Source organism: Hyla sarda, chromosome 10 (assembly GCF_029499605.1).
Source record: "Hyla sarda isolate aHylSar1 chromosome 10, aHylSar1.hap1, whole genome shotgun sequence".
Classification (NCBI taxonomy): domain Eukaryota; kingdom Metazoa; phylum Chordata; class Amphibia; order Anura; family Hylidae; genus Hyla; species Hyla sarda.
In genome coordinates, this window is record NC_079198.1 from 18177141 (window position 1) to 18204724 (window position 27584).

At 40.9% G+C, this 27584-nt stretch overlaps 2 protein-coding genes across 6 annotated transcripts in view; one reads left to right on the forward strand and one right to left on the reverse strand.

Moving 5' to 3' along the window:
- LOC130293607 (carcinoembryonic antigen-related cell adhesion molecule 5-like) overlaps window positions 1-27584 on the reverse strand; it is a 121438-nt gene that overhangs the window by 43492 nt on the left and 50362 nt on the right. The gene's annotated exons all lie outside the window — the stretch shown is intronic.
- Window positions 6173-27584, forward strand: part of LOC130293608 (carcinoembryonic antigen-related cell adhesion molecule 1-like) — a 55183-nt gene continuing 33771 nt past the window's right edge. Inside the window, exons 1-3 of one of the 2 annotated variants that reach the window (XR_008848253.1) lie at window positions 6173-6644; window positions 16202-16513; window positions 26137-26418. Coding sequence is in view for 1 of the 2 variants with exons in the window: in XM_056542483.1 (XP_056398458.1) it covers window positions 6593-6644; window positions 16202-16513; window positions 26137-26418 (646 nt within the window). In the remaining variant the exon portion in view is untranslated. The remainder of the gene's footprint in view (window positions 6645-16201; window positions 16514-26136; window positions 26419-27584) is intronic. The other variant, XM_056542483.1, reaches the window with a different exon arrangement.

Sequence of the window (27584 nt, forward strand, 5' to 3'; positions counted from 1 at the left end):
AAAAATGACACCTTATCTTTTTTCTGGAGGTCCATATGATTAAAATGATACCCTACTTATATAGGTTTGATTTTGTCGTACTTCTGGAAAAAATCATAACTACATGCAGGAAAATGTATACATTTAACCCCTTAAGGACCAGGCGTTTTTCGTTTTTTGCACTTTCGTTTTTTTCCTCCACACCTTTAAAAAATCATAACTCTTTCAATTTTGCACCTAAAAATCTGTATTATGGCGTATTTTTGCGCCACCAATTCTGCTTTGTAATGACATCAGTCATTGTACTCAATAGTCTATGGCGAAAAGGAAAAAAAATCATTGTGCTACCATTTCTACGTAGTACATTTTTCGTTAAAAATGACACCTTTTCTTTATTCTCTAGGTCCATACAGTTAAAATGACCCCCTACTTATATAGGTTTGATTTTGTATTACTACTGAAAAAAAATCATAACTACATGCAGGAAAATATATACGTTTAAAATTGTCATTTTCTGAGCCCTATAACCTTTTTATTTTTTCATGTTCAGGGCGCTATGGGGGCTCATTTTTTGCAACGTGATCTGAAGTTTTTGTCGGTACCATTTTTGCATTGATCGGACTTTTTGATCGCTTTTTATTCATCTTTTCATGATATAAAAAGTGACCAAAAATACGCTATTTTGGACTTTGAAATTTTTTTTGCGCGTACGCCATTGAACGTGCGGTTTAAAAAGCGGTATATTGTTATAATTCGAACATTTCCGCAGGCGGCAATACCACATATGTTTATTTTTATTTACACTGTGTTTTTTTTTTTTTTTGGAAATGCCGGGTGATTCAAACTTTTATTAGGGGAAGGGATCATTGAAAGGGTTAATGATTTTTTTACACTTTTCTTATGCCATATTATAGCCCCTAGGGGGGGGCTATAACATGGCATTTACTGATCTTTTACACTGATTGATGCATCTCCATAGGAATGGATCAATCAGTGTTTTCGGCGATTGATTGCTCAAGTCTGGATCTCAGGCTTGAAGCATTCAATCGGTGATCGGACTTCAGGAAGCAAGGTAAGAGACCTTCCTCCTGTGCTACAGCTGTTCGGGATGGCGCGATTTTACCGCGCCGATCCCAAACAGCTCCCTGAGCTAACCGGCACATTTTATTTTCACTTTTAGCCGCGCGGCTCAGCTTTGAGCACGCGGCTAAAGGGTTAAAAGGGCGCGGCACCGCAATCAGTGCCGCGCGCTATTAGCGGCGGGTCCCGGCTTCACTATGACGCCAGGCCCGCCGTGATATGATGCGGGGTTACCGTGCAACCCCGCGTTATATCACGGGAGTGGAACTAGGGGCGTAAGTTTACGCCCTTGGTCCTTAACAGGTTAAAATTGTCATTTCTGACCCCTATAACTTTTTTATTTTTCCGCATATGGGGCGGTATGAGGGCTCATTTTTTGCACCATGATCTGAAGTTTTTAGCGGTACCATTTTTGCATTGATAGGACTTATTGATCTAGGAACTATTTTGGACTTTGGATTTTTTTTGCGCATACGCCATTGACCGTGCGGTTTAATTTACGATGTATTTTTATAATTCAGACATTTTCGCAAGCGGCAACACCACATATGTTTATTTTTATTTACAAAGTTTTTTTTAAATGGGAAAAGGGGGGTGATTCAATCTTTTATTAGGGAAGGGGTTAAATGATCTTTATTCACTTTTTTTTTTGCAGTGTTGTAGATCCCATAGGGACCTATTACACTGCACACACTGATCTCTTATACTGGTCATTGTTATCCCATAGGGACCTATAACACTGCACACACTGATCTCTTATACTGATCATTGTTATCCCATAGGGACCTATAACACTGCACACACTGATCTTTTATACTGATCATTGTTATCCCATAGGGACCTATAACACTGCACACACTGATCTTTTATACTGATCATTGTTATCCCATAGGGACCTATAACACTGCACACACTGATCTTTATCATTGATCACTGGTCTCTCATAAGAAACCAGTGATCGATGATTCTGCCGCTTGACTGCTCATGCCTGGATCTCAGGCACTGAGCAGTCATTCGGCGATCGGACAGCATGGAGGCAGGTAGGGACCCAACGACTGTCCTGTAAGCTGTTCGGGATGCCGTGATTTAATTGCGGTGATCCCGAACAGCTCCCTGAGCTAACCGGCATTGTTTTACTTTCACTTTAGACGCGGCGTTAAATGTTTAAAGGGTTAATAGTGCGCGGTACTCATGCGGACTCATGACGTACCGATACATCATGGGTCCTTAAGAGGTTAAAGAATAACTGACAGCCAGTTCACCCTCACTAAACCGAATTCACAGGGTAATAGCATGGGTAAACCGGATTACAATGAGGTATCACTTAGCTGATCCGCTGTCCGGTGCCGTAGATAACTGTTATGATCGCCTTCATTGTTAAAAGGGGTATTCCAGAAAGAAACTTTTTTATTTTATAGTTCGGACATTTCCGCACACGGCGATACCACATGTTTATTTTTATTTACGCAGTTTTTTTTTATGGGAAAAGAGGGGTGATTCAAACTTTTATTAGGGAAGGGGTTAAATGATCTTTATCCCATAGGGACCTATAACACTGCACACACTGATCTTTTACACTGATCCCTGCTAAGCCATAGCTTTGAATCGATCAGTGTTATAGGCGGTCGATTGTTCAAGCCTGTATCTCAGGCTTGGAGCAATCAATCACCAATCAGACGTGACAGAGACAGGTCCACTCGTGTGCTAGCTGATCAGGACATCGCAATTTTATCGCGATGGTCCTGATCAGCCCGACTTAGCTGCCACGTCTAAAATGGTTAAACGGTTAATAACGTGTGGCACAATGATCGGTGCCGCACGCTATTAGCCCAGGGTCCCGGCTATCATTAGCCGCCGAGACCGACCCTGCGTGACCCCGTGTTACTTACCGGGACCGGACGCAGAGCGTACAGGTACGCCCTGCATCCTTAAGAGGTTAAAAACACGTATTTCTGGACATACATAACATTAAGGGGTACTCCGCTGCTCAGCGATTGGAACAAACTGTTCCCAGCGCTGGAGCTGGCGCCGGCTGGAGCTCGTGACATCATAGCCCCGCCCCCTTATTATGTCACATCTTGCCCCCTCAATGCAAGTCTATGGGAGGGGGCGCCCCCTCTCTTATTTATCTTTTTAACTAATGTGGCTAGTTTTACATATTATTTTCTATTTTTTATATATATTTTTAGGTATTCTAAAATACATAACAATTTATTTCTTTAGTTATTTATGAGGTTGTATGTCATATAATCCAGGTTGTATAATATCCCATATAAGCAGACATCATTCTCGGGCTGGCCGCACATCCGTGCCAGTCTGCATGACTGAAGACCGTGAGTTGCGTTGCTGATTCATCACGCTGTCTATTGCCGAGATTCTTCTATCCAGCGGTGTGGTGAGTGGGGCAAAGCACCAGACTGACCATTTGACTGTATCTATATGTACTATAACTATTAGAACTACTCTAAGTCTGGAGACTATGTTCAATTAAGATTATAGGTGGCTGTATATGGACTAATATTGACATTTTTTCTATCCGGTCAATTTTATTCGGTTATATAGTTTCATATATATTTTAATAATTTATTATTACTTTTTATCATTGTCTTATTATAATATATGTGTCTATAACAAGGGTCCTGCTTAGACACCTATTACCAATAGTATTATCGTATAAATAAAGGTTTTATGTAGCCATATTTTCAAGTTTTTCATACACACACACATATAGGTCTGTTTCCAAGTTCTTTTCAGTTGAACATTCAACTTCAAGTAGTTTTTTAAGAGTTTTCTGCTCCAAGGAGGAGAATCGACTAATCAGAAGTGAATGAGTTGGCTGAGCAATAATCCTTCTGCTTACGCTAATCTCTTAATGGATTTCCAGATGGTGTTAGTGCTGTGTGTCATATCATGATTTAACTACAAACAATATTCTTTATGGGAGACGCATGAAAGGGGTACTCCGGGGAACTAAATCCATTACCAATCCTTTTTCTCTTATCAACCTATTTACAGTAATTGTCTAAATAGGATTCATTAGCTACATAGAGAAGTTTCCCCTCTTTGGTCATCACTTACATGCATGAAGTGACAGAATTACATCATCCAGCCATTCACTCAGTCTTTGTCCAGATCCGTCTCTTAACCTAATGGGGACAGAGGGCATATGGGTACGCCCTTGCGTCCTGGTACTTAAGAACGGAGGGCGTACATGTACTCCCTCATCCCGTTACCAGGGTTTGAAGCACGCTCACGAGCGCGTGTCAAACCCGGTGGGTCTCGACTGCTCTCAGCAGCCAGGACCCAGGGTTAATGCTGGACATTGCCTAAAATGAAAGTAAAATGTCCCGGCAGCTCAGCGGAGCTGATCGGGACCATCGCAGTGAAACCGATCAGCTAACTGGATGATCAGTTAACTGCCTCCTCACCGTCCGATCTGTGTTCTGATGCTCCCAGTCTGCTATGCAGGCTGGAGCAGCAGAGCACCGATATAGAGCACCAAGATATGCAATCAGAAGGTTGCATGGTATAGCCCCCTATGAGGGCTAAAAAATAAATTAATGACGTGTAAAAAAAAAAAGTTTATAAAAGTTAATTAACCCCTTCCTAATAAAAGTTTGAATTCCCCTTTTCCCATTTTTTTAAATAAAATAATGAAATAAAAAAAAAATAATCATATGAGGTAGCGCTGCATGCGTAAATGTCTGAACTATTAAACTAAGGTTAGTTAAAGCACATGGTCGATGGTGTACACATAAAAAAATACCAAAATCCAAAATTGTGCATTTTTGGTCACTTCACATACCATTAAAAAAAATTATAAAAAGTGATCAAAAAGTCCCATAAAAAAAAAAACTACAGACCACGGCGCAAAAAATGAGCCCTCATATAGCCCCATATGCAGAAAAATAAAAAGTTATAGGGGCCAGAACATGACAATTTTAAACATACAAATTTTGTAGCATGTAGTTATAAAAAAAAATTTAAGTAGTAAAATAAAATAAAACCTACATAATAGTTGGGTATATCTGTAACCGTATGGGCGTACAGAATAAAGACAAGGTGTCATTTTTACCGAAAAGTGCACTACATAGAAACGGAAGTTACAAAAATTGCACCCCACAAATAATTTTTTTTGTTTCGCCACAGATTGTTATAAAAAAAGTGATGTCAATACAAAATACAATTGGTGACGCAAAAAACAAGTCCTTATATGTCTGTAAATGGAAAATTAAAAGCATTATGATTTTTAGAAGGGGAAGAGGAAAAAAATGAAAGTACAAAAACAAAAATTTTGCTCTGATCCTCAAGACATAGACCATGTGGTTTCTGCTCTGCACTGATGATTCATACTCTCTCTAGTGCCGAGAACTAAGAGGTGTGCAACCTTAGCCAGTCAGACACTGAACCTTCTGCTGCTCAGAGTAGGAGGGTGGGGGCTGGTCAAGCAGCCAGAGAAGACAACAGAGGCCACAGGAGCCATGCATATCAGGCAGGAGGATTTACAGGGAACATACACAGGTAGTGTGTTGGCTTTGAAGCTTTATTTATATATATATATATATATATATATATATATATATATATATTTCCCTGGAGTACCCCTTTAAGTATGTTAGTTAAAGAGGGATGTAAAAAAGTGGCAGCAGACCTCTATATAGAGATGTGTTTATTGGTGCTACATATAAGAGAGACCATCCAAACAGGACAGGAACACAAATATATGTGACAGGAAAAAGCCTGAATTTAGCTGACAATTTCAGCAGGGTTGTCCCAGATTAGGCGCCCGGTCCGGCTGTCATCAAAGTCTGTAGAAGTCTTATGATTTGAACTCAGGAAACTAAAATAATCACTGTATGTGTCTTATTGTCTTAATGTAGATGTAATAAAGGTTGCCTGCAGGTGGCAGTATCACTCGGTTATGTTGTCAATTCTGACGAAGAACCCTACGGGAGCAGATGCAGGAGCCAAGTATTTTAGTACCGTCCCTTATGTAAAAGTGGGATCTCCAAAAAGAGCCTAGACAATCGGGACATAAAACTATTCTGTACAGAGCTGTGATAGGGCACCAATAAACATGCATTGTATACCATGAAGCCATAAAAAGGACATGACTTCCAGGTGCAAGGGACAGTAATATACCGGTGTATCACTAGATGGAGCCCCAGTATAAGTACCGGCTACTCCCATAATACAATGTGTTGACTAAAGAAAAAGTATTTTTGTATATATAAACTTTATCTACTTTATCTCCAGGCAACTATTACAGCTTTTTTTTTTTTTTTCTATGCTTGTCGTAGACAGACCACACCAGTAAGGTGTGCATACAAATACTCTGCTGTCTTCCGGGTTGTGGTTAATATTTTACACACTTCCCTCTTCCCTGAACAGTGACAGTCAGATGTCACAACCATCCACAAGTAGCAGACCTGAGGGACAAAGGACAAGGGTTTAAACTAGAAGAATAAGTTACAGCAAGAATAAGAAACCAGAAACCAACCTGGACGCATTTGACTGACTGGATTTTGCTGAAATGGAATATTACAAGCTTTTTCTACCCTTAATTCTGCTGCTGGGACTTTCAGGTAAGGCAAACTGCAATATGTCATCTCAGACTACTTCAGTCTATGTCCATTGACACAAACAGATGGAAGAACAGATAGATATGAAAAAATATATTGGTATCACAGCTGTTTACGGAACACTCTGAAATCTGAAATCAAGTTATTTCTTCATTCATTGTATGCCGGGATATAGAAGTGGTCACTTAACCACTCGAGATAGGGATACCTGTTTTTAACATAGGTGGGACCCGTATCTATCAGACATTTATAGAATATCAGAGAAAAATCCAGCTCACCACTCCAATGTAGTGCCTGGCGAGAACGATGGTCCAGCACTGGAAAACCATAGCTTTATTGAAGACCACTTGACACTGTTAAAACCGACCATACCATCAGACTCGTTTCGAGCGGATAGTGATAGTGAGAAAGAAAGATAGCTGTCCAATAATGTAAAATTAATAAATATTTAATATGGTACACTATGCTGTCTTCTGCAGGGACCTTGCATCAGACATAACACAGATATATATGATAAAACTAATTTTAAAAAAATTAAAAAAAAATTATAAAAATTAAAAAATGTCATATATTCTATAAGAAATGCTCATAAATTATAACATATACAGAGGATAAATGGAATAAGATAAAATCGAACTCAGTCCCCAATTTGGCAAGCTGCGTATGATGCCGGGCTAATGTCTCATTAGTAAAGAATATGGATAACAAGTTAATGTCTCATTAGTAGTGTTGAGCGGCATAGGCCATATTCGAATTCGCGAATATTCGCGAATATATGGACGAATATTCGTCATATATTCGCGAATATTCGCATATTCGTTATATTCCCATTTTATTTTCGCATATGCGAACATTCGCGTATGCGAAAACTATCATATGTGCATATCAGCATATACAAAATTAACATACGCGAAAATTCGCATATGTGAAAATTCGCATGTGCTAATTTTCGTATATGCTAATTTTCGTATATGCGCTATATTCGCGAAATTCGCGAATTCGCGAATATGCGATATTCGCGAATAATATTCGAATTGCGAATATTCGTGAGCAACACTACTCATTAGTAAAGTACATGGACAACAAGTTAATGTCTCATTAGTAAAGTATATGGACAACAAGTTAATGTCTCATTAGTAAAGTATATGGACAACAAGTTAATGTCTCATTAGTAAAGTATAGTGTTGAGCGGCATAGGCCATATTCGAATTCGCGAATATTCGCGAATATATGGACGAATATTCGCATAGCCGATGTTCTCGTTTTATTTTCGCATATGCGAATATTCGCGTGCGCGAAAATTTAAATATGCGAAAATTTGCATATACAAAAATTAACTTAAACTAAAATTCGTATATGCGAAAATTATCATGTGCAGATTTACGCATATGCGAAAATCCACACACCAGTCTCACACAGTAGTATTAGAGCCTTCTTACACCACATAAGCTGGAAGCAGAGAGGGATGATCACTGTGATGTGTACTGTGAAAAAAAAAACCAAAAAACCGAATATTCGTAATTACGAATATATAGCGCTATATTCGCGAATATTCGCGAATTCGCGAATATGCGATATTCGCGAATAAAATTCGAATTGCGAATATTCGCGAGCAACACTAGTAAAGTATATGGACAACAAGTTAATGTCTCATATTTTGTTGCTCATTAGATAACTGTTAAATGTATTTCCGCAATATTGGACAAGTTCAAATGCAAAGCTGCCTCTTATGGTATTGGCTCGGGTGGCGCCGTGCCGAATTCTGAATAGCTAGATGATGCTGGTATGTCCAGGACACATGTACTTTGTAGCGCTGGAGTACCCCTATTGGTGTCCCAATCTACCCTGGCGTCGCAGGGGTAATGCAAATGTAAGTCCTGATTGGGGTGGGGATTGAAAATAAGGACCGGGTAGTTGCGCTCTGCAGCGCTGGATTCCCCCTGTTAATAGCCCACTGTTGCTCTGACGGCACAGGGAAATAAGTAGTAGAAGTGAGGTAGGAGGTTGGCACCAGGTGCCTCTTACTGATGATACCAGTGTAGATTGATGGGCAGCTCGTCTCCGGATGTGGTATCTCCTCACCAATAAAATGACGCTGGCCAGCGAGGTGTATGAAATTCAGGGAGCGTGTGCTCCCAATGTAAAGTAATGCGGGTCCTCAGGTTTTGCCGGTATTGGAGAGTAGGTAGAGGTAGACGAAGCACTAGTTTGTGCAAAACGGCTACCCTTGCCTGCTGTACCCCCCCCCCCCCCCTCCAATGTCCCTCTCCTGTAACCATATATGTGAGTAGGTTTTAATAAAGTCAAGAGTTGAAGATGAAAACTGATGAGTCGCTGACTATCTTTTTGCTTGATATTGCTAGAGGTAGATGTTGGCTATACGCGTTTCGGGGAGCCACGTCCCTTTTTTTCAATAGCTAGTAGTGATGCTTGTATCAGTAAAATGCCCGGGAAAATTGGGGCATTTTTTTTTTAACTGCTGCAACAGTACGTCAGATAAGTGACAAGTAAACACAGGACTGGATTACCAATCTTTTTTTTTTTTTCTCACTATCCTTAACCTAGCAGGACTGTTGCAGTTTTTGCAACTTCTGTTGGTTTCTTCATTGCTCATTTTGGTTTAGATGAAACAGAATGACAGATTTCAAGGAAAAAGGCCATCGTACAGGCATCCAAACTATATCTAAAACATATTAAGAAATGTAAAAGGAAAGAAACGCCACTAGTATTTACTAGAGAGGTAAAAGTTATGATAAAATAAAAAGTCTGCCTATAGGAGGAATAAAGAGACTAGAAGTGTAGACAAAAAGAAGCAAAACAATATAAATGCTGCTAAAGCCTCAAATGAGGGGGAAGTGGCCAAATCTGTCAAGGAGGGGGATAAAGATTTCAGATATATCAGAAAAAACTGAGGCATTAAGAAAACTAGTAAAGGGAAAATTCTGTATATCGATGGGAATAAGACAGTCGCTGACTATTTGAATAGTCTTGTGTTCAGTTTTTGTTTTTTTCAAAAGGCGGCAGAATCGTAATGTGGTTGATTTTTTGTTTTTAGAGTTCAGATTTTTTTTTTCATATTTCCATATTTATCATCCAAAACATTATACAAAAATAAGTACACCAATTATTGGAGATAGGAAACAGAAAAACATATAATTACACTGTTCCTGACATCTCGATAAATATTCAAACAGCAAAGAAGAAAAAATCCCACAACTACTGGCTGTACCAAGGAGAAAGAAGAGTAAAATGGCATCATGAGTTGTCCAATACTCTAAAATAAAGGGGAGTTACCCCCATTTAATCCTAACTCGCTATCAACCAGCTGGCCAGCCCTGCACGGCTTTTAAACCCAGTGGAAAGGGCAACTTAGATTGGAGACATAAGAAATAACGTTAACACTAAATAAGAAAGCATTTAAAATTAAACAATTGAGCTTGTTTATATATTGAAAGACTCTGCAGAAATACAAGACGCTATATTTGTAATGACATCACTCATATTACCATAAAATATACAGCAAAACAAAAGAAATATTATTTGTGGGAAAATTGAAAAGAAAACCGCAATTTTGCAAATTTTGGAGGGTTTCACTTTTACACTGTTAGGGTGCGTTCACACATTCACGCATTCACAAGAGTACCTTATATACTCGAGTATAAGCCGACCCGAATATAAGCTGAGGCCCCTAATTTCACCCCAAAAACCCAGGAAAAGTTATTGACTCGACTATAAGCCTAGGGTGGGAAATACATCATCCCCCCGTGTCATCATCCCCCCCTTCATCATCATCCCCCTGTCATCATCCCACACCCCCCCTTCATCATCACCGCCTGTCATCATCCCCCTCTTCATCATCACTGCCTGTCATCATCCCCCCCTTCATCATCCCCCTGTCATCATCCCACACATCATCCCTTCATCATCACCGCCTGTCATCATCCCCCCCTTCATCATCACCGCCTGTCATCATCCCCCCCTTCATCATCACCGCCTGTCATCATCCCCCCCTTCATCATCCCCCTGTCATCATCCCACACCCCCCTTCATCATCACCGCCTGTCATCATCCCCCCCTTCATCATCACCGCCTGTCATCATCCCCCCTTCATCATCACCGCCTGTCATCATCCCCCCCTTCATCATCACCGCCTGTCATCATCCCACCCCCCCCCCTTCATCATCTTCCCCCTGTCATCATCCCACACCCCCCCCCCCCTTCATCATCACCACCTGTCAATCCAGTGGTCTTCAACCTGCGGACCTCCAGATGTTGCAAAACTACGACTCCCAGCATGCCCGGACAGCCATCAGCTGTCCGGGCATGCTGGGAGTTGTAGTTTTGCAACATCTGGAGGTCCACAGGTTGAAGACCACTGAGAAGGGATTGACAGGCAGGGAGTTCACTCGAGTATAAGCCGAGGGGGGTGTTTTCAGCACGAAAAATTGTGCTGAAAAACTCGGCTTATACTCGAGTATATACGGTAATTCCTCTTGAATTCTCTGCTCCAAATTAATGCACATCTCCTCTGCCCATTGACTTTAATGTTATTTCCGCTGTCCTGTTCACACTGCAGAAATTATGCTAGCAGAATTCCGACGCTGAATTCCGTTCCGCTTGAAGAAAGAACATGTTCATTCTTCAAGCGGAATCCGCTAGCAGAAATCAATTGAAGTCAATGGTAAAAAAAAATTCCGCCCAACATCGTTTTTGCGCGGAATTCGCGCGCAATTTGCACGGAAATGGCTGAAAAACCCTTCACTTCTTTCTCCCTCATGTCCATGCACAATTCCGCATGCAATTTCTCGCGCAATTCTGCGCAAATTGCACGTGAATTGCACGCGAAAAGCGCGCAAAGTTCCCGCGAATTTCGCACAAATTTTTTTTTTCGCCCCTAAATTTTTTTTGCGTGAATTACTCTTCATTTACTCCGTGTGAACGCACCCTCAGGGTGCGTTCACACGGAGTAAATGAAGAGTAATTCACGCTGAAAAATGTACCAATTTCTAACACCTGACTAACTTAGGAGATCTCGTGCAAGTGTATCAAATCCTTTCTTCCTCTATGATAGCTATGCAAGTAGGTAAGTAGATATGGAGATAAGTTCATAGATAGGTAGAAAGGTAGGTAAATGGGTAGCTATTAGAGATGAGCGAACTTACAGTAAATTCGATTCGTCATGAACTTCTCGGCTCGGCAGTTGATGACTTTTCCTGCATAAATTAGTTCAGCTTTCAGGTGCTCCCGTGGGCAGGAAAAGGTGGATACAGTCCTAGGAGACTCTTTCCTAGGACTGTATCCACCTTTTCCAGCCCACCGGAGCACCTGAAGGCTGAACTAATTTAGGCAGGAAAAGTCATCAACTGCCGAGCCGAGAAGTTTGTGAGGAATCGAATTTACTGTAAGTTCGCTTATCTCTAGTAGCTATGTATGTATGTAGGTAGGTACCTGGGTAGATAGGTAGGTAGCAAGTAGGTATCTAGGTAATTAGGTTGCTATGTAGGTAAGTAGCAATGTAGGTAGGTAATGCAAAAAAATAGGTATAGAGCAGCACCTCCAAAACAGCAAATGAAGGAAATATGGTGCAGGCAGGTCTCTGGGACCCCGGTCCTGGGTCCAAAAGGATACAGAAACAAAAGGATGACCACAGCACTCCAAAGTATCAAAAAATAAAAAGTTACTTTTATTCCATGGCTTGAGACTGGTGTTATGAGAACACCGAAACGTTGCACTTGCCTGTTCATGGAATAAAAGTCACTTTTTATTTTTTGATACTTTGGAGTGCTGTGGTCATCCTTTTGTTTCTGTGTAGATAGGTAGCTATGTAGGTAGGTAGCCAGGTGGCTAAGTAGGTGGATATAATACATAATACAGACCCCAGAATCAGACCCCACCATAATACAGACCCCAGAATCACCACCCACCATATGTCCCAGATGTGCTCAATCAGATTCTGGTCTGGGGAACGGGCGGCCAGTCCATAGCATCAATGTCTTCCTCTTGCAGGAACTGCTGACACTCTCCAGCCACATGAGGTCTAGCATGGTCTTGTATTAGGAGGAACCCAGGGCCAACTGCACCAGCATATGGTCTCACAAGGGGTCTGAGGATCTCATCTCGGTACCTAATGGCAGTCAGGCTACCTCTGGCAAGCACATGGAGGGCTATGCGCCCCCCCCCCCCCCCCAAAGAAATGCCACTTCACACCATTACTGACCCAACGCCAAACTGGTCATGCTGGAGGATGTTGCAGGAAGCAGAATGTTCTCCACAGCATCTCCAGACTCTGTCACGTCTGTCACATGTGCTCAGTGTGAACCTGCTTTCATCTATGAACAGAACAGGGTGCCAGTGGCGAATTCGCCAATCTTGGTGTTCTCTGGAAAATGCTAAATGCTGTTAGCATAACCCTCACCTGTGGACGTCAGTCCCTCATACCACCCTCATGGAGTCTGTTTCTGACCGTTTGAGTGGACACATTTGTGGCCTGCTGGAGGTCATTTTGCAGGGCTCTGGCAGTGCTCCTCCTGCTTCTCCTTGCAAAAAGGCGGAGGTAGCGGTTCTGCTGCTGGGTTGTTGCCCTCCTATGGCCTCCTCCACATCTCCTGATATACTGGCCTGTCTCCTGGTAGCGCCTCCATGCTCTGGACACTACACTGACAAAGACAGCAAACCTTCTTGCCACAGCTCGCATTGATGTGCCATCCTAGATGAGCTGCATTACCTGAGCCACTTGTGTGGGTTGTAGACTCTGTCTCATGCTACCACTAAAGTGAAAGCACCGCCAGCATTCAAAAGTGACCAAAACGTCAGCCAGAAAGCATAGGAACTGAGAAGTGGTCTGTGGTCACCACCTGCAGAACCACTCCTTTATTGGGGTGTCTTGCTAATTGACAATCAATTTCACATGCTGTTGTGCAAATGGAACAGACAACAGGTTGAAATTATAGGCAATCAATGTTACTTCCTGAGTAGACAGTTTGATTTCACAGAAGTGTCATTGACTTGGAGTTACATTGTGTTGTTTAAGTGTTTTGAGCAGTGTATTACACTCTATCAGGGCCCCTTTTGAACCCCCATCTGTGCTGGTGTAGAAACTTTCTTTCCTCTAGAAGTAGAGGATGCCCCCTTGTTATATATACAGTCCTGGGTATAAATAGATCATGGAGAGATCTCTGTACTGTCCCCCGATATATTTATATTAGTTATTAGGTCTCCCCTAAGCCTTCTTTTTTCTAAACTAAATAACCCTAATTCTGATAATCTTTCTGGGTACTGTAGTCCTCCCATTCCCCGTATTACTCTGGTTGCCCGTCTTTGAACCCTCTCCAGCTCCACTATATCTTTCTTGTGCACTGGTGCCCAGTACTGTACACAGTATTCTATGTATGGTCTGACCAGTACTGTACACAGTATTCCATGTGTGGTTTGACCAGTACTGTACACAGTATTCCATGTGTGGTCTGACCAGTACTGTACACAGTATTCTATTTGTGGTCTGACCAGCACTGGACACAGTATTCTATGTGTGGTCTGACCAGTACTGTACACAGTATTCTAAGTGTGGTCTGACCAGTACTGTACACAGTATTCCATGTGTGGTCTGACCAGTACTGTACACAGTATTCCATGTGTGGTTTGACCAGTACTGTACACAGTATTCTATGTGTGGTCTGACCAGTACTGTACACAGTATTCTATGTGTGGTCTGACCAGTACTGTACACAGTATTCTATGTGTGGTCTGACCAGTACTGTACACAGTTTTCTATGTGTGGTCTGACCAGTACTGTACACAATATTCCATGTGTGGTCTGACCAGTACTGTACACAGTATTCTATGTGTGGTCTGACCAGTACTGTACACAGTATTCTATGTGTGGTCTGACCAGTACTGTACACAGTATTCTATGTGTGGTCTGACCAGTACTGTACACAGTATTCTATGTGTGGTCTGACCAGTACTGTACACAGTATTCTATGTGTGGTCTGACCAGTACTGTACACAGTATTCTATGTGTGGTCTGACCAGTACTGTACACAGTATTCTATTTGTGGTCTGACCAGCACTGTACACAGTATTCTATGTGTGGTCTGACCAGTACTGTACACAGTATTCTATGTGTGGTCTGACCAGTACTGTACACAGTATTCTATTTGTGGTCTGACCAGTACTGTACACAGTATTCCATGTGTGGTTTGACCAGTACTGTACACAGTATTCCATGTGTGGTCTGACCAGTACTGTACACAGTATTCCATGTGTGGTCTGACCAGTACTGTACACAGTATTCCATGTGTGGTCTGACCAGTACTGTACACAATATTCCATGTGTGGTCTGACCAGTACTGTACACAGTATTCTATGTGTGGTCTGACCAGTACTGTACACAGTATTCTATGTGTGGTCTGACCAGTACTGTACACAGTATTCTATGTGTGGTCTGACCAGTGCTGTGCACAGTATTCTATGTGTGGTCTGACCAGTACTGTACACAGTATTCTATGTGTGGTCTGACCAGTACTGTACACAGTATTCTATGTGTGGTCTGACCAGTACTGTACACAGTATTCTATGTGTGGTCTGACCAGTACAGTACACAGTATTCTATGTGTGGTCTGACCAGTACTGTACACAGTATTCTATGTGTGGTCTGACCAGTACTGTACACAGTATTCTATGTGTGGTCTGACCAGTACTGTACACAGTATTCTATGTGTGGTCTGACCAGTACTGTACACAGTATTCTATGTGTGGTCTGACCAGTACTGTACACAGTATTCTATGTGTGGTCTGACCAGTACTGTACACAGTATTCTATGTGTGGTCTGACCAGTACAGTACACAGTATTCTATGTGTGGTCTGACCAGTACTGTACACAGTATTCTATGTGTGGTCTGACCAGTGCTGTACACAGTATTCTATGTGTGGTCTGACCAGTACTGTACACAGTATTCTATGTGTGGTCTGACCAGTACTGTACTCAGTATTCTATGTGTGGTCTGACCAGTACTGTACACAGTATTCTATGTGTGGTCTGACCAGCACTGTACACAGTATTCTAAGTGTGGTCTGACCAGTACTGTACACAGTATTCTAAGTGTGGTCTGACTAGTGACTTATACAGCGGTAGAATTATGTTTCTACCACTTGTGCTGTTGGCTAATTGGAATAAAGAGAGAATAAAATGGAGTCATAGGTATATTTAGGGGATCATTTCCCCGAATTCCATGCCCTTCAATCGGTTAATTGACAAGCATTGTGTTAATGCCTATACATTAGCATCCTATCACAATGCCGACAAGGGAGAGTTCAGGTGCTGTTTTATGCGTTCAAACAACTCCTGCCTATGACTCCACTGTGTCGGCATAGGGTAGAATATTCAGATGATGTATCTGTAAAATTATTGAGCTGTTTACTGTATTTACCTTTGTAGTGTGTGTGTATATATATATATATATATATATATATATATATATATATATATATACATACTATGTGCAAGAGATCAGACTAAAGCCATGTAGATCGTTTATGTTGTTGTCCTTGTTATACACAGGTGGTGAAGCTGCTGCTATCAATGTGAATGGAACTCTTGGGAAATCTGTTTTATTCTATGTGAATTATGGGGTCCCTGCAAACTCTTTAATACAATGGAATTTTGTCCCGCCTGGTGGAGCAGCACAATTAGTGGCACAATACTTTTCTACATATTCTTGTGAGGAAACACTCAAAGGAAGATGTGAGGTATTTCCAAATGGATCCTTGAGAATCGACAACGTCTCCTATGATGATCAAGGGGCTTATACTCTGAGTACACAAATTATAGGTTCTGCCATCAATAATACTCGCTACCAGCTCAGAGTATATGGTAAGTTATAATGTTTTTCTAATCATGACTAATTCCATGCAATCGATATGTCATTTTATATGCAATATTACTACAGTAGAATCTCCCAATAGCGGACACTCACAGGGAATAAAAAAGTGTCCCCTATTGGGAAAAAAGGCTCAAACATCTTTCTAAATGCTAGAATACTGTTCTGTACCCTCTCCAGAGTGTAATTACATACAAAACACAAAATAGCTAAATATAAATAAATGATTTTGCTCTGTAATAAGGCTTTAAAAAAATCTCAACAATATAATTAATCGGAAAAAGTCATCATTCATGCCAAATCATCCCCCTGTTCTTCTTACTTCTTACCTGGCCAGCAGGCAGTGATGAGTGCCGCTCCTCTGCGCTTCTCTCAGTGAGGACAGTGACGGATGTGAACAGCGGTGGCTGCCCGAAGTGACGAGTGCCGCTCCTCTGCCCTTCACTCAGTGAGGACAGCGGCGGCTGCCAGGAGCGTCAATCGTCACTTCGGGCAGCCACCGCTGTTCACGTCCGTCACTGTCCTCACTGAGTGAAGTGCAGAGGAGCGGCACTCATCACTGCCTGCTGGCCAGGTAAGAAGTAAGAAGAACAGGAGGATGAGGGAATGATCTGGCATGGGGGGGGGGGGTGATTTGGTAGGGGGATGAGGGAATGAGGGGGATGAATTGGCATGGGGATGAGGGAATGATTTTGCATGGGGGGAGGATCATTTGGCACAGGGGGGATGATTTGGCACAGGGGGGGGGATGATTTGGCACAGGGGGATGGTTTGGCACAGAAGGGGATGATTTGGCATAAGGAGTGTGCTGGGGCTGCTACAGGGGGGTCGAGCAGGGGCCAGGGCCCCCTGGGAACCCGAGCCTCTTACTGGGGTATTGGCTGTACCCCCCTGACAGCAGACCTGTGTACAAGGTAGGGTGGCACAAAAGCCTAGTTGTTCCCTATTGGGAGTGTTTTGTCCCCTACATGGTGTGTCCATGACCGTTATTGGGAATATCCCCTATTCGGAGGGTGCAAATACATTAAAGGGGTATTCCAGGCCAAAACTTTTTTATATATATCAACTGGCTCCGGAAAGTTAAACAGATTTGTAAATTACTTCTATTAAAAAATCTTAATCCTTCCAATAGTTATTAGCTTCTGAAGTTGAGTTGCTGTTTTCTGTCTAACTGCTTTCTGATGACTCACGTCCCAGGAGCTGTGCAGTTCCTATGGGGATATTTTCCCATCATGCACAGCTCCCGGGACGTGACATCATCATTGAGCAGTTAGACAGAAAACTTCAGAAGCTAATAACTATTGGAAGGATTAAGATTTTTTAATAGAAGTAATTTACAAATCTGTTTAACTTTCCGGAGCCAGTTGATATATATATATATATATATATATATATATATATATATATATATATATATATATAAAAAGTTTTTGCCTGGAATACCCCTTTAAGTCTTATGGGACTCTGTCGGGTAATTAAAAACTGTCCACTAATGGGAGGTGTCCCCTAAGGGAGATGTCACTGTATTATTTCTGATGGATGCAGTACAATCACAGTAGATCATGTAATTCATACTGATCTAAAAAAAAAAAAAAAAAAAATGCCCAAATTAATAAAATTATATATATTAATATAATTTATGTGCAAAATGAATCAACTTTGCATACAGCCTTTAGTGAATTTTTCTACTGCTGATGTGCAGATCTATTTTCATAGTAGCCAGGGCTGGCCCAAGACAGTGTGTTCCCTGGGTCCAAGGAAGAAATACCGCCCCCTACCATGACACTAAATGACACTCAAAACTATGAGGCTAGGTTTCCACTTGTTTTTTTTCTGGCTTTTTTTTTTTTTATCAAAAACACCAGCAAAACTGGGAGAAAAACTGTCACTGATTTTCTCTGCGTTTTTCTGGCATTTTTTCTGGCGTTTTTGCCTTTGAGTGAAAATTGCATTGTTGGCCCCTTTGGCATTTTTTTTTTTATAATTTGTTGGGTACCAAAAAAAAAAAAAAAGGGATTCAGTAAGGATGGAAAAAGATGTACGGTAGTTAATGAAATTTTTATTTTTTATAATAAAATTTGAATACATTTTTAAACAGGGACCAATTTATGTGGGCGGACAGGGACCAAAAAATTTAGCCAACAATAATAAAAATGTAGAAGGGGCCATTTAAATGTAAAAATAATATGTTTTTTATAATACATTTTGTAATATTTTTTTTATTAGCAATGTATTTAAATAATGTGTTTAATAAAGTGTGTGTGTGTTTTTAACTTTTGTTTCTTTATTTTTTAAATTTTTTAGGTAGTACTACTACTCCCAGCATGGAACACACTGCTCCATGATGGGAGTAGTATTTTCTGTACTAATAGATAGATTGCCTTGGGTGTCATTCCTGACACTTGATGCGATCGTCCTATCTACTGCAGAGATGCGGAGCAGCTCTATACAGCACTCGCATCTCTGCTCTGAACTCCGGGCCGGCCAGTGATGTGAATAGAATTCATATTTTCCGCCCAGAGGGGGGATTGGCCAGATGGTGGCAGCCAGTCCCCGCTCTCAGCGGGAAATATGAATCAATGATGTGAATTTATATTCACACCACTGGCCGGCCAGAGTACACAGCAGAGATGCGAGCGGCCTCTGGGATGAAGGACGATTGCAACGGGTGTCTATTATGCGATCTGTCTATCAATGCAGGTACTAAAGCTCCCAGCATTGAGCAGAGTGTGCTCCATATTGGGAGTAGTACCTGCAGTTAAGGACAGATCACAGCGGATGTCACTTCTGCTATCCACTGCGATCCTCCTGTATAATGTATATATGCGGCCGGCCGCTCTTCTATGGTCCCCTGCACTGCCGTATATATACACCTATTCATATTTCCCTCAGAGAGTTTTGATTGGCTGGAACCATCTGGCCAATCACAGCTCTCTGTGGGAAATATGAATAGGTGCATATATACGCAGGGGACCAAAGAAGAGCGGCCGTCCGCCCGCCCATATCTATACATTATACAGGAGGATCGCAACGGGTGTCAGAAGTGACACCCGGGGCGATCTGTCAATTAGTACATGTACTACTTCACCCATCATGGAACAGTGTGTTCCATGCTGAGGGGTAGTTGTACTACCTAAAAAATTTTTTAAAAATAAAGAAAAAAGTGAGAAAGTTAAAAACACACTATTCACACATTATTCAACACATTAATAAAATACATTATTAATAAAAAGTTTGACAAAATTAATTATAACAAATATATTATTTTTACATTTAAATGGCCCCTTTCTGAATTTTTATTATTGTCAGCTAAATTTTTAGTTCCCTGCCCGCCCACATAAATTGATCTCTGTTTAAAAATTAATAAAAATGTTGTTATAAAAAATATTAATTTAGTGAAATATAATATTTTTCCATCACTGCTGTATCTGTTTTATAATTTTTTTTTATGGTACCTTGCAAAATTTTATAAAAAAAAAGGTATCCATCACTTTTTGGATCGCTAAAGTCCAAAAAAGAATAAAAACCGCCTGCAAAAACGCCAAAGTTAAAACCCAAATGGTGCCAAAGTCTCAACAAGAGGTCGTTTTTGAAAAACTGCCAAGGAGCCAAAAATAGCTGAAAACGCCAAAAGGATTAAAAAAAAAAAAACGCCAAACTGAAAAACGCCAAGTGAATTTGCCATTTTGCAGTTCCCAATTGACTTGCAGCTAACATCTGGCCGCAGCGTTTCATTTTACAAAAGTGGAAACCTAACCTAAAAATAACACTTTATTGTTATTTATAATTATATTTATGTTATACAGAAGCCTTGTCAAGTTATCAGTTCTTGCTGAACCTCCTTTAATTCACAGAGAGCTGCCAAAAAAGATATTGAAATATATATTTATATTGTGCATATTTATATAGTTTCTTAATGTAAAAAAAATAAAAAAATAAAAATAAAACACTAGTCAGGTTAAAACGATAGAAAACAGAAATAAATATATTTGGGTCACATGATGCTGCTAGGGTTGTACATTTCTATTAACACTTGGTCAATATTAATGCTCGGACAATATTACTAGCTGCCTCGCCAGTAAGTAGCACTGACGTCAGACACCATCGCCTGACACAATGAAATATCTACATAGTAGCGACACCCCCGTGGGGGACCCCCCCCCCCGTATAGATAAAGCTCTAAAAAGATGTAAAAATACTCATGTTTAGTTCAGAGGCAGATGGCGAATATACAGGGTGGGCCATTTCTATGGATACACCTTAATAAAATGGGAATGGTTGGTGATATTAACTTCCTGTTTGTGGCACATTAGTATATCTGAGGGGGGAAACTTTTCAAGTTGGGTGGTGACCATGGCGGCCATTTTGAAGTTTGCCATTTTGAATCCAACTTTTGTTTTTTCAATAGGAAGAGGGTCATGTGACACATCAAACTTATTGGGAATTTCACAAGAAAAACAATGATGTGCTTGGTTTTAACGTAACCTTATTCTTTCATGAGTTATTTACAAGTTTCTGACCACTTATAAAATGTGTTCAATGTGCTGCCCATTGTGTTGGATTGTCAATGCAACCCTCTTCTCTATACACTGCTATATACTACTATATACACCACAGGAGAAATGCTAGCACAGGCTTCCAGTATCCGTATACACTGCTATATACTACTATATACACCGCAGGAGAAATGCTAGCACAGGCTTCCAGTATCCGTATACACTGCTATATACTACTATATACACTGCAGGAGAAATGCTAGCACAGGCTTCCAGTATCCGTATACACTGCTATATACTACTATATACACCGCAGGAGAAATGCTAGCACAGGCTTCCAGTATCCGTATACACTGCTATATACTACTATATACACTGCAGGAGAAATGCTAGCACAGGCTTCCAGTATCCGTATACACTGCTATATACTACTATATACACCGCAGGAGAAATGCTAGCACAGGCTTCCAGTATCCGTATACACTGCTATATACTACTATATACACCGCAGGAGAAATGCTAGCACAGGCTTCCAGTATCCGTAGTTTCAGGTGCTGCACATCTCGTATCTTCACAGCATAGACAACTGCCTTCAGAAGATTTTGTTCAGTGATGAGGAAACTTTTATGTGAATGGTGAAGTTAACAAACAAAACCACCGCTATTGGTCTGACACTAACCCACATTGGATAGATCCCTCCAAGACTGTTAGAACACAAAAATTGATGGTATGGTGAAGTATTTGGGGTACAAAGATAGTCGGGCCATTCTTCATCAATGGAAACCTCAAGGCCACTGGAAATGTGAAATTGCTACATGATGATGTGTTTCCCTCTTTATGCACTGAAGCTGCACGTTCCCTGAGTTTTTCCACCAAGATGGTGACCACCACATTATGGGTGTCAGGTCTGAGCATTCCTAGATGAACAGTTTCCTGGAAAGTGGATTGGTTGTCGTGGGCCAGTTGAATCCCCCCAAGGTCTCCCGATCTGACCCCCTTAGACTTTTATCTTTGGGGTCATCTGAAGGCAATTGTCTATGCTGTGAAGATATGAGATGTGCAGCACCTGAAACTACGGATACTGGAAGCCTGTGCTAGCATTTCTCCTGCGGTGTATATAGTAGTATATAGCAGTGTATACGGATACAGGAAGCCTGTGCTAGCATTTCTCCTGCGGTGTATATAGTAGTATATAGCAGTGTATACAGATACTAGAAGCCTGTGCTAGCATTTCTCCTGCGGTGTATATAGTAGTATATAGCAGTGTATACAGATACTGGAAGCCTGTGCTAGCATTTCTCCTGCGGTGTATATAGTAGTATATAGCAGTGTATACAGATACTGGAAGCCTGTGCTAGCATTTCTCCTGCGGTGTATATAGTAGTATATAGCAGTGTATATGGATACTGGAAGCCTGTGCTAGCATTTCTCCTGTGGTGTATTTAGTAGCATATAGCAGTGTATACGGATACTGGAAGCCTGTGCTAGCATTTCTCCTGCGGTGTATATAGTAGTATATAGCAGTGTATACGGATACTGGGAGCCTGTGCTAGCATTTCTCCTGCAGTGTATATAGTAGTATATAGCAGTGTATACAGATACTGGAAGCCTGTGCTAGCATTTCTCCTGCGGTGTATATAGTAGTATATAGCAGTGTATAGGGATACTGGAAGCCTGTGCTAGCATTTCTCCTGCGGTGTATATAGTAGTATATAGCAGTATATAGAGAAGAGGGTTGCATTGACAATCCAACACAATGGGCAGCACATTGAACACATTTTATAAGTGGTCAGAAATTTGTAAATAACTCATGAAAGAATAAAGTGACGGTAAAACCAAGCACATCATTGTTTTTCTTGTGAAATTCCCAATAAGTTTGATGTGTCACATGACTCTCTTCCTATTTAAAAAAACAAAAGTTGGATTCAAAATGGCCGACTTCAAAATGCCCACCATGGTCACCACCCATCTTGAAAAGTTTCTCCCCTCACATATACTAATGTGCCACAAACAGGAAGTTAATATCACCAACCATTCCCATTTTATTAAGGTGTATCCTATAAATGGCCCACCCTGTACTTTCCTTTATCATAGGATGCTGTATCTTCTTATTCTTGAGTTTTGAGCTGGTGGTGCAGGGTCATTGGCTGGAGAGGTATGATCATTCTCTAAGATGCCCTTTACTCTAGATATTTATTACTGAAAATAAATCAGAAAAAAAGTGTTATTGGTACAGATCACCAAAAGCAAAAATAACGTGTGTCTTAAAAATAGCTTGTTTTAAAAAAAATCTATTCATGTCCCAAAGTTTCAACATGTTTCCCTGAACATGGTTCATCAGAGAATTATGACATTACAAAAAAAGGGAAGTGGGTGGACGGTGGTTTTGGTGCATCTCCCCAAAAGGAAAACATAATTCCCTCCCACATATTCAGAGCTTCAGATTTATAGCCCCTCATGTCACTGCTGAGAGGCTTTGTATAGCAATTCCCCCAGCTAAGGACATCATTTGTGTCAGGTATAAGGCATAGTGGCATCCCTTTGCCGTGGGACCCTCTGTAACTTGGCATCCCTTTGCAGTGGGACCCTCTGTAACTTGGCATCCCTTTGCAGTGGGACCCTCTGTAACTTGGCATCCCTTTGCCGTGGGACCCTCTGTAACTTAACATGCACGTGTGAGGCGGTGTGCATTCCACAGTATTGAACTGACGGAGTGGCACCTTATGGATCACTTGTGCCTGGTGCTTAGTTACTTTCCTACACCTCCTGCCATGCCATGGTAATTCTGCCTGGAAGTCAGGAAGCATAGCCACATCACTCTATAATGCCTCTTCACTAATTGCCCCTATGGCATTATTATCCCCTATTACATATTCAAATATACAGGTACAAAATATAAGTTGCAGGGGCACATAAAAAGGAAACGCAAAATTGCTGCTCCTGTTAAAGGGGTACTCCGCTGCTCAGCGTTTGGAACACATAATCAATAGGTTATTTATATGTCTTCCTGGTAAGAGACAACAAACAAACCCTGTATTCTTTGACCCTGCGGTCAGGGAAAAGTAGAAGATTTACAAAATGTCCCACTGGATCCTTAGACTTGCATTGAGGGGGTGGGACGTGATGTCATGAGGGGGCGGGGCTATGACGTCATGAGCTCCCTGCGCCGGCTTCAGCATTCGGAACGGTTTGTTCCAAATGCTGGGCAGCGGAGTACCCCTTAACGTTCCATTTGGTCCTAAAGGATCCAGTGGGACATTTTGTCAATCTTCTACTTTTCCCTGACCGCAGGGTCAAAGAATACAGAGTTTGTTTGTTGTCTCTTACCAGGAAGACATATACATAACCTATTGATGACAGCAATTTAGAAATGTTGATTCTAAACAGACAAATAGTGGTGAAAGTTTTACCCACCAAAGGGCAAGGGATACAATACAGAGGAAGCGACACTTCTCTGCCGTAGCAATCACAATACCATAACCAGAGGTGAACTGAGCCATTGGCAAATCTACATGATCATTGATTTCATAACAGACATCTAGATGCTGTGCAGAAAGCTGGAAACTATGGCCCAGATTTATCAAACTGTGTAACAAACTGTTCCGAATGCTGGAGGCGGCACTGGGAGCTCGTGACAACAGTTTGTTCCATCTGGCCCAGACCTCCATGATGACTTCTTCAGGCCTTCATTTACCAGACAAACATCTTAGGTTTCTCGTTTTCCCAGCATTCACTCAACCTTTTTTGGGTATAGTGCCCTAAAATTATAAGAATGCTTCCTTGGTGTCCCACACAGTTATAGTACTTCCCTTTTTGTGCCCCACTTGGTGCTCCCTAAACTTCAAAAGTGACCCCTGTAGACTACACAGAGTAACAGTGTTTTTCTTAGTGCTCTCCAGAATGTTAAAGGGGTTATCCAGGGAAAAACTTTTTTTATCCAGAAAGTTAAACAGATTTGTAAATTACTCATATTAAAAAAATCTTAATCCTTTCAGTACTTATGAGCTGCTGAAGTTGAGTTGTTCTTTTTGGTCTAAGTGCTCTCTGATGACACCTGTCTCGGGAAATGTCCAGAGTAGAAGCAAATCCCCATAGCAAACCTCTTCTACTCTGTGCAGTTCCAGAGACAAGCAGAGATGTCAGCAGAGAGCACTGTTGCCAGATAGAAAAGAACAACTCAACTTCAGCTGCTGATAACTATTGGAAGCATAAAGATTTTTTTAATAGAAGTAATTTACAAATCTGTTTAACTTTCTGGAGCCAGTTTATATTAAAAAACATTTTTCCTGGAATACCCCTTTAATAAAGTGCTGTACCCCTTTAATAAAGTAATGTCCCTCAGTTGTGCCCCAACACTGTAGTTAGGCCCCCTTTGTACTCCACACAGTAGTTAGGTCCTGCTTTGTACATCCCCCCCCCCCAACCCCAATTTGTGCCCCAACATGTACAATTGATGTGAATACGATAGACATTCTGTTGCACATGTTATGGGCTTATCATTAGTTACATTGAATGTATTTGAAAATAATAATGAGGGAACTGGATTGTTATAGTTGCAATATGGTTTATACAATGTTTAAGCAAACAAATATTTGTGTACCTTATTTCTGGGTTAATATATACAACTGTTTTTGCAACCTCTAAATATACAGTAGTATAATATAACTGGGAAATTTGTGTGTACAAAGGTCAGGTCCCACTTTGAGGTTGCCCGTGGCAGAATTGGTCCTTTTTTTTATTCATTATTGAGTTGTATGTGAAGCTTCATCCAATGTCAGCTGAGCAATGTAAAGGCGCTTTTTGTTCCAGGTATCTTACGTGGCATAATAGCTCAATTTTACTAACTATAAACGTTTGCCGAAAGTTTCACTTCAAAGATTCAACATAGCCAACCTTATAATAACTTTGTACATCTATTACAATTAAAGGTCAAAAGTGGAGTATAAAGCAAGGTTAAAATGTAGAGGTTTTCTATCCCATTGACCATGGTATCATTAAGAGCTTGAATTTTTTTGGTCGCAAATAATCAGTACTAGTAAACATTTTGATTTACAAACTGCCTATTTTTAATTTAATTATTATTTTTTAATTTAACAAGTATTTATTTTGTTCCTTTTCAGCTTCTCTCACGGCCCCTGTTCTCCGCACCATTGTTTCCAAAAGTCCTCTTACTAGTGGCACCAATGTGACCCTCCAATGTGATGCCACCGGGAATCAGAATGTGACTTCTTACAGTTTCTACCGTGATCAGAAGGCGATCTGCTCTCAGCCCAATGTGATCTGCAGTGAATCAGTACTAAACTTCACACCAATATATGTAAATGACAGTGGATCCTACACCTGCACCATCGAGAACCCTGTCAGCTCCAACACCAGCAACTCCCTGACTCTGATTGTAATCGGTAAGAACATTGTGATCGTTATATAAATCCAAATGTGGTTTAAGCTACGAGTCCACTTGTTTTTTTTTGTTTTTCTGGCAGTTTTTGGAAAACTGCCACTGCAGTTTTTGAGCCAAAGTCAGAAGTGGATCCATAAGGGAGGAGAAGTATAAGTCCTTCTTTTATATGTCCTATTCCTTTTGAATACACTTCTGGCTTTGGCTCAAAAACTGCAGTGGCAGTTTTCCAAAAATTGCCAGAAGAAAAACCAAGTGGAAACTTAGCCTTATACTATTCTAGGAGGTAAAAGTTGACTATGAAGCAAATAAAAAAAAAAAAAAAAATTATAATAATCAATCAATAAATAAAAATAAACAACAAAACAAATAAAATAACAAAAACAAACAAATTAAAAAACAAAAAGACAAGAACAACTTCTCAAAAATGACTATAATATCAACAGGATCTATATAATTAAATGTCCACGCTTTGCATGAGGTGAGTGTTGCTGTTATTTTTACATATAATTTATAAACAAATAAGCAATACGGTTTTACTGTAAAGTAGTTAATGTGTCATATTCTTCATTCATCTCCTGATCCCTGATGTTTGGCTAAAGTAGGGAGAACCTCCTGCTCTCCTCTCCGTGCACTCTGCACATCCTTTTCTTGTCCTTGTCTGCTTGTAGTCATTGGATGGGAACCTCCATTGTTCGTCAGCGGTCGAGAGCCCATTCTGGTCATTTGGTGGACACACAGGTGCAGGTTGCGTTACAGTTACAGGACGGCCATAGTGTTTTCTCTTTTTTTTAACAAGCTTAACATTTTGTGTGACTTGCGTATCCATTGGAAGCTGACAAAGAGGGAAGTACCTTGAAAACCGGTGTAAATTTAAATATACAGCATACCAGACAGTTACCGAAGATCTTCTTGTGCAGTGTGTACGTTTTATAAGACACTGCATAATGAAGATTCATTTAAATAGATATTCTATTTAAATGAAAATTGCATATGTGGAGGCAGTACAGGTCGGTAGGAGAAGAAAGGGGAATCTTTCCATGGAGGACCCACTTGTATCTCTTAAAGGGGTACTCCGCTGCTCAGCGTTTGGAACAAACTGTTCGGAACGCTGGAGCCGGGAGCTCGTGACGTCATAGCCCCACCCCCTCATGACATCATGTCACACCC